The sequence below is a fragment of the Hibiscus syriacus genome, unplaced genomic scaffold, assembly GCF_006381635.1.
Source record: "Hibiscus syriacus cultivar Baekdansim isolate YM2019G1 unplaced genomic scaffold, ASM638163v2 tig00002237_pilon, whole genome shotgun sequence".
Lineage (NCBI taxonomy): Eukaryota > Viridiplantae > Streptophyta > Magnoliopsida > Malvales > Malvaceae > Hibiscus > Hibiscus syriacus.
Window position 1 is genome coordinate 2,684,729 of NW_024061918.1, and position 7,969 is coordinate 2,692,697.

Sequence of the window (7,969 nt, forward strand, 5' to 3'; positions counted from 1 at the left end):
TTCATGCCCTCCCTCGGAGATTGGATTGGGAATTTGGGTCTTGAAACCTCAACTTGGATTCCATCAATGCGAGCCTTATTAGTTTTGCTAATGCCTTTGTCCAGATCATCCATAGATGCGAACCGGACAAACGCAAAGGTTGAGTTCTTTTACTTTGGTTCCTTGTTTTGTTGAGGAATGAAAAACTTGCTTGACCTTACTGTAGTGATTGAAGACCTCTTTGAGAGCCCCCCTGGTGACTCGTTTACTAAGATTGTCGACAACCGCAATCCGTGGATGAATTAAGTTTAAGACTAAACAACTTTCATAGAATCAATGTAAAAAATAAATAAAACAAAGCCATTTTTGTGAAAACAAAATCCAAAAAGTAAAAACCAAGATTAATATGAAAAATCGAATCGACTTATCATCGCTTTCTTACTTAATAATTGATCAAACTGTTATATTTCATTCTCAACTAGAAGTGACACACTTTTATTAAAGAATCGATTAGGATGTGGGCGATTATGGCCATATATTTGACCATTCTTTCACCCATTCACATTTATTCCTCATTGCTCAAGCAGTTAAGACATTTATATTTGAGTCTTCATTTACTTGATGCAAGATAAATAGAATTTGCAAATTTCCATAATAAATAGACAAAAAATGCAACAACTAGGTCAAGCTTCAACAAAATCAAAATCGAGTCAAATCTAAGAGCTTAAACAGGGGTGAACATTCAATCGAGTCGAGTAAAAATTTTTCAAGTTATTCAAGTTGACGAGTCGTATTTTACAAAACCAAACTTAACTTGAAATTTTTTCAAGTCAAGTTATTCGAGTTTCTATACTAATTTTATTATAACTATTTATAGTATTACGGCAATGATTTGTTTCAATTTTTTTACTTTCTTTATATATATAATCTTTTCACAATATAATATTATTTAATATATCAAATACAATCTATAATTATAAAATATATTCCTAATATTATATTTTAAAGAAAATATTTTGAGGGTAAAATATTGACAAGTATAAAGGAGTCAAAGAATTGATGAGAATAAAGAATTTGCAAACAATTGTATTCAAAAATCCAAATTGAGTAAAATATAAATTTAATGAACTAAATAAAAGAAGAGAGCACATTTTTAATAAAAAAAGTAAGAATTAAAGTTACATAGGTATTCTATTGTGGTATATAAGCACGTTGTTCAAATTTTATAAAAACGGACTTAAAATAAAGGATAGATTGAAGAAATAAGGAAATTATGAAAAATTGAAAGAATTGAAAGTACATATGTATTTTACGATGATTCAAGAGCATATAGTTCAAATTTAATAAAAAAAATGGACTTTAAATGGAGGAGAAATCAAAGGAATAATGAAATCAGGGATTTAATCGTAAAACTGTCAAAATGCTTAATCAAATTTTCAATCTTTTGAGTAACTCAAAATTTGAAAATATCAACTCGAAGTCGAAAATCAAATTGATAATTTCAATTTACTTGAATAACTCAAACATCTCGACTCGAATAACTTGAAATTGAAAAAAAATTAATTTTTCGAGTCGAGTTTTTCTTACCCCTAAGCTTAAATATTAAAATGGCAATTATAGGTGAGTATTCAATTGAAATGACTAAAAAATTAAGCTAGTCAAGTTCACGAGTCGTATTTATCACTCTAACTCAATTTGAATTTTTTTTTTGAGTTGAATCGAGTGAAATAAAATTTGAATCAAATCGAATAAATTTGTTCGAGTTAAATTAAGAAAAACATCAGAATTAAAATCTTGTCAATAATATGACTAAATTTCAAGTTAGAGCGTATAAGTTTAAAGTCATGTATATTTGAAAACTCTTTTAAATAAAAATAAGATACTTTAGATTCATAACTTATTTGGTTAAAGCCTCAAACGTATCATTACGGAACAATTTTGAAATTTTTATAATTTAACATTTTTATATATTTCAAAAGACTTTTTAAGGATTATATGTATTTTTAATATTTTATAATATTTGCAATTTATATATATATATATATATATATATATATATTTTGTAATTTTTGTTTAGAGGGACCAGGTTACATATTTTTTAAACTGTCAGGGACCCAAGTTGTACTTGTCAAAATTTGTAGTTCAGTTTATTTGAATGGAACAATTAAACCAACTCGAACAAAAATCAAAGAATCCAAATAACTCAATTCGAAAAATCGAATTAGATCAAGTTTTGCTCACCCCTAATGACCATGTCTACTTCAAAGCAAAATAAGAAAATCAAACTCCTTCCTGATTCCTCATGCATATGTCAGCTCTATTTCTGGTTCCCTCTCCACTTCCATGTCTGCTCCCTCCTTTCTATATATTTGTATGAAGAGTGGATTAGTGGTATTGGGTAGCTTTGAGGATATATGTGAAAGCTCAAAGTTGGCTGCGTCTATATCGTTGCATGTCATCTCAATCATATTTATATATTATTTTCATGAATTCAATCATGCTTGATCTGAGGTGCATATGGCACCTAATCAGCAGAATATTATTTTTATGTAGAATATTATTGGTATTTTCTATTTTTGTACAATAAAAAACAGGAAGGAAAAAAAATCTCTCCTCTATCCTCTCATTTTGTTTCTTCGGCCCATTTCCTTCCAAAGATATTGTAATGTAGAGGTTCCAGAAGAGCCCTTAAGGATGTTACAGGAAACAGACTCAATTCTTAGGACTGGAAAGCAAGTTGCTGTTTAAGTTGGGGAATCTTAAGTACTATAACCACACTTTCAACAGCATAATTTAGTTGAAAAACCAGACTAAGGTAGCAATTAGTGTATGAAAACAATTAAAAAAAAACTCCTAGCTGAAATATTTCAATCTTATATCGCTACAGCTTACTTTTTCTCAAGTATCCTAAACTACATGGAAGTTTTACTCCAAATGAGTGTTTCAACTGAAGAAGTCACATCGTTCAAGATACAGGATCAACTAACTTTCATAAGATTTAAAATTCATATTCTACAAGAAATAAAAAAAAAAATGTAAGAAGCCGATCACACGATGATTCAGTAGACTGCAGTGTCATTTAAAGCACATATAAAAGTTGGTCAACATGCAAAGTTTTACCATAGCTAAAAGCAGAGAAAGCAAGAATCAATTTCTAATGAACCAAATCATTGAAAACATTGCATTTGAAGGAAAATAACATCAAAAAAGAACCAACAGATATCCACAAATATACTTGAGATACAGGCAAACATTAAGCAAAGAAATCAGTGAAAATAGTTCAACTAGAAAGAAATAACAACAAACCTCAGTCATTTGTATTTGTCCACAAATCACGGCACCAGTGCCCTTAGGACTATGAATTTGCTTAGCCCTAGCAAAGGCAGCCTGCAAAAGTCAAAGTAGGTTACAATACTTTGATTATTATGGCATCAAACAATCTTAAGACATGGAATTGAATACAGTACTCTACCTGTACATAGCCACTTTCACCAGTCCAACTATCATCTGGCTGTGATAATACTGGCACAATCTTGACACCAGAAGATTCCCAGTCTTTAAACCTATCCTTTAATACGAGAACAAACAAGAACTTCAGAATCAAACATAGGATTTGCTTGTTCTAGAAAATTAAAGTCTAACAAAATGAACAAGCATGCCTCGGACCTGATAAGCCATTCTCCTAAGGTTTCTGGCACCAAAATAGAGCCCGACATCAGATCTCTTATCAGCACCAAATCCTGATTCAATGAGAGAGCGAATTGGACTAGAAATGAGAAAGTAAAGAGAACAAGTAAGTGAATACATAAAATTAAGGGCTTTTTATATGACATGTATCACACTGTTATCCACATTTGGAGGATGCAGGAGCTATTAAGCTATTAATTATTCCATTATTTCAGTTTTGTTTATTAATTATTAGGCATGGGGACGGGATTACATCTTTAGAGCTTTAATCTAGGGCTATAATCAAATCTTCATTTGTATCCTTCATGCAAATTGTCGGGTTCTACTGTTAATTAAGAAGTGTAATATTTAGGAATCTTTTAAGAAAAGGGAGTCTTATCTCTAGATAAAGTTTTGAAGCCAATTCAAGCCAAATTAGCCAATTTGGTTTTGTTTTCCGTTTTACACCAAATAATGCTCAGCCTAATAAACAAAATAAGACTGGAGAACGGGTGCATTAGTTATATTGAAAGGGAAAGGTGTTACTGCAAATTGAAAAGCATACATATAAAACAAATCCCATAAGCCTGCAAATCCATGGATCCATTCCATAGCAACTACTCAATCCATCTCTAAATATTAATTATTAAATGCTTTAAAACACAGATAAAGTTGACAAACTAAAGAATCATGCTATTGTGGCAAGAAAACTTCCGATCAGATCAGCGTATTCGTGATGTCAAATCTGAATACTAAGAAGATTCAAACATCTGGTTGTACACTAAAATATGAAACCAAAAATAATAATTGATATCGAACATGAAAACCACACAAAATTGCCCAAATTAAAATATACTATTTTGAAAATAGTGTGGCTAACAGATACTGATTCGTCCTTGAATATCAAAGAGGGGATTTTAGGAGACCATGTACTCAATGAAGATGCATACATGATTATGTGCGAAGAGAAAAATGCTAATTTCTGAGCTTCAGAGAGCATAAATTACAAGTTAATCACAGAAATGAGAAACCTAACCTGATTCCTGATCCAGTAGCGAAAATCAAAACCGTCGGATAATCCTCAGGCGGATCGATCTTATCAATATTAAAGCCGTTTCCCATCGCTTGAGTAAGCTCCACCACATCCCCTTTCTTTAAGCCGCACAAAAGCTCCGCCGTCGACCCCGCCACCTTCTTCACCAAAAACTCGAAAGCTCCAGTTGAGGCTGACTGTGAAGGCGGAGACGCTATGGCTAAGAAAGAAGGTTTCTCCACATCAGGGAGCCGCAGCTGGAGGTACTGTCCCGGTAAGATATGCGAGGCCGCAAGATCAGGAGAGCTGGACACGTCGATGGTAACGTGGAAGCGGGACTCGGCGGCTGTCTTGATTGATGAGATCGGAGATGGGGTCCAGACGGTGGTATCTTGGCGAAGAGCAACGAGAGTAGCGAATAGACGGCGAGGGGGTCAAGGAGCGGAAGGGGAATTGGCAGGCGGCCCAATACATGTGCCAGATAGTATTAGCCCGCATGTTTGAGGGTCAGTTTTTTAGTGCTTATAATATTTATATAAATATTTGGCTAAAAAAATAATAGAGGTTTTTGTTTTAAAAAATACATGAAAATATCGTTTTAGGTGATATTTATATTTTTGTAGGTTTTGATTTGTTGTAGTATTAATATTATTTTATTATAATTTTTATTATATTTTTATTTTAAAAAAATTATTTATATTTTATCTATTATACGATATAAATATAAGGATATAAAATTATTATCTTGCAATATTAAAATTCATTAGACTGAAAATTGGCGCAGGATAGGCCTGGGAAGGGGAGGATCGCTGCAGGGCGCATGTGGGTGTAATGACGGTCATGGTCTGGGTGGAGAATTGTGAACGAGTACAAAAAGCTGGTTAGAGTGGCGGGGACTAGATAGAGAGAGAGAGAGAGAGGCGGCGCAAAAGGTGGGCAGGAGCTGATGAGGTGGCGTTTCATAAAATGAGCCCGTGAGTCACTTTTGGAGCCTCCACATGGCATTTGGAGGGTGTGATACCCTAATTCCAAGGGTAAGCAGTTTTAGGTTTTTTCGTGTTTTGTCGGATAATTATGTCGTACGCCGATTTAAATTTAAAAAAAAGTCTGATAAAAAATGTTATGAAAAAAAAATTTACTTTAACACAATCTAAAGTGCTACTGATTTTTTTAACATTTTTCAATCGAATCAGAAATGTTATAAAAAGATTTATAATCAACAAATATTAATACAAAATTAACATTTTAAGTTCCATCCAATTAAAAATATTATATATTTTCATAATATGTTTTACCATATCTTAATCTTAAATTAGATTGTCTTTATACTTTCCCCATTTATCTCTTTTAATGAATTTCTCATAATGTAAACTCTTATGATATAATATTTAAAATTTGTATAATATAAAATTTTAAAAATTATATAATTAGTAAAAATACTGAAATTATATAAAATTGTAAGTGCTCTATTTAAAAAACTTCAATTGTTGGGCACTGTTTTAAGTGCTAAAATTTTATAGGCCGAACAAATAAAATTTGCCTGTGTAAAAGCCAAAAGCCCATTTTGATTACATCTTAAAAAGACAAATTATACTAGTGCAAGTATTGAACGCAACTAGCAAAGAAATTTATCAAATTGCATATCATCCTTTGAACGTTAGGGATGAACACATTCAGTATTTCACAGTTCACAACAGATTTAGCACCAATATAAGAAACAATGACTGCCGTCCACATAAGCACTTTTAAATGTCCTAACAATCAACTAAACAACTTGCCAAACATTAGAATAGGAATTTGCTAGTCAATTTCAATTTTTTTTAGGGTTTTTCTAAAAGTGATCTTCACGATGCTTTCCATTAGGTTCAACTGAATTCTCAAACAGATGATTCTTCACCTCTGTCTGTCGTTGCATATTTCCCACTTCATCAGAATGTGGTCGATAACCGCAATGGTGGTGATGCTGACCACTTCTATTGCGCCTTGACTCGTGAGTGTCGTCAGATGAGTTACCTATTGATCGACCTCTTTGATAAGGTCTCTCATTATTAGAATCTAGGGAACCAGAGACAATGCTATTTGATTGTCGATGATACTTACCGTGGTTTGCATGGCTTTGCCTTCTAGGTGCGTGAACAGCTTCATCACTTGAAGACTCTGAAGCACTACACCCTGCCCGATGATGACGTTTGTGGTGCCTTCTGTAGCTTCTCTTTCGATTTCTACTATCATTCTCATCACTTGAATCTGAAGTACTAGACACTGAACCCCGACGGCGTTTGTTGAGCTTCGCACGCCTTCTTTTGACTATCTGATTATCCTCATCATCTGAGGAAACAATAGATACTGTATCTGATCTTGAATCATGATGCTTCAATTTTTGGGAGCTTCGCCTTTTCCTCCTCTCTTCTTCAGAACCACTATCATATTCATCACTGAAACCTGGTGAATGTCTCTTCAATTTTTTCTTTGACTTCTCCTTTTTCCTATCATGGTCACCTGAATCAGAGTGGCCATTCTTCCTATGCTTTTTATGGGATCTTCTTCTCCTTTTAATCCCTCCATCCGTACTGTCACTCTCACTGTCAGTATCAGACTCGTACCTTTTGTGCTTCGCCCTCTTTGTTCTCTTCTCTTTGGTCTCGGCATCCAGCCTCGCCTTTGCTGCAGCTTCTAACTTCTGCTCCCATTTCAAAGGGGCTTCTTTCTTCTCCAAAGCTCTCTTCTTCTTCTCCTCAACCAATTGGATGAACTTCTTGCAGTCCATTTATAAAAGAAAACCAACTCAATAACTGCATTTTTGTACGATGATGACCAGAAGTACATCTCACAGAAGAGAAAAAACAATGTTAGTTCTTCCATCATTTGATATCATCAACAATATAATAAAAAGAATAAGATCTTAAATCCTTTTACTGCAACCAAGCTGATAAGGCATTTACTGTTTAAGTTTAAACCAATAAACCAACGATAAAAGATCTTAAATTTGTCAGTGACATAGAAATTCTTCAAAGTGACAATTCAAACGCCCACCTTCAAAATAGCTTCTACTAAATTACTAGTGGTTAGTAGAAATTCCTTTCAAACTAAATAAACCCATTCTACTTTTTATGTTCATTTCGAACTACCTTACCGAAACTTGTTTGGCAAAATCCTTGTCCAAAATCTAAAGAATTTCTAACACAAAACTCCAAGTTCTAACCATATAGACATTGAAAGAATTTCAATGAATTATTAGTGGAAGTTCCATTTCATCCTTCTAGTACTATATTCTGAATATAATCCAAGGGC

The 7,969-nt window shown here is 33.2% G+C and overlaps 2 protein-coding genes across 2 annotated transcripts; both read right to left on the bottom strand.

The window, feature by feature from the left end:
• Positions 1 to 2,218: 2,218 nt before the first annotated feature.
• LOC120138943 (fruit protein pKIWI502-like) lies at positions 2,219 to 5,112 on the bottom strand (the record flags this gene model as incomplete). Its single annotated transcript, XM_039154326.1, has 5 exons — positions 2,219 to 2,340; positions 3,286 to 3,366; positions 3,452 to 3,547; positions 3,646 to 3,745; positions 4,682 to 5,112. Coding segments are annotated over 5 exons (789 nt in total), but the record flags the coding sequence as incomplete, so codon positions are not given.
• A 1,387-nt stretch (positions 5,113 to 6,499) lies between these two features.
• LOC120142071 (transcriptional regulator ATRX homolog) lies at positions 6,500 to 7,611 on the bottom strand. Its single transcript, XM_039156832.1, has 2 exons — positions 7,589 to 7,611; positions 6,500 to 7,543 (listed from the first exon to the last, which is right to left on the bottom strand). The coding sequence occupies exon 2, from the start codon at positions 7,443 to 7,445 to the stop codon at positions 6,510 to 6,512; it is 936 nt and encodes a 311-aa protein (XP_039012763.1). The 5' UTR covers positions 7,446 to 7,543; positions 7,589 to 7,611; the 3' UTR covers positions 6,500 to 6,509.
• Between the last annotated feature and the right edge of the window lie 358 nt (positions 7,612 to 7,969).

Bases quoted from the DNA above. Each gene is read 5' to 3' on its own strand.
- LOC120142071 (XM_039156832.1), bottom strand. From the start codon at position 7,445: ATGGACTGCAAGAAGTTCATCCAATTGGTTGAGGAGAAGAAGAAGAGA.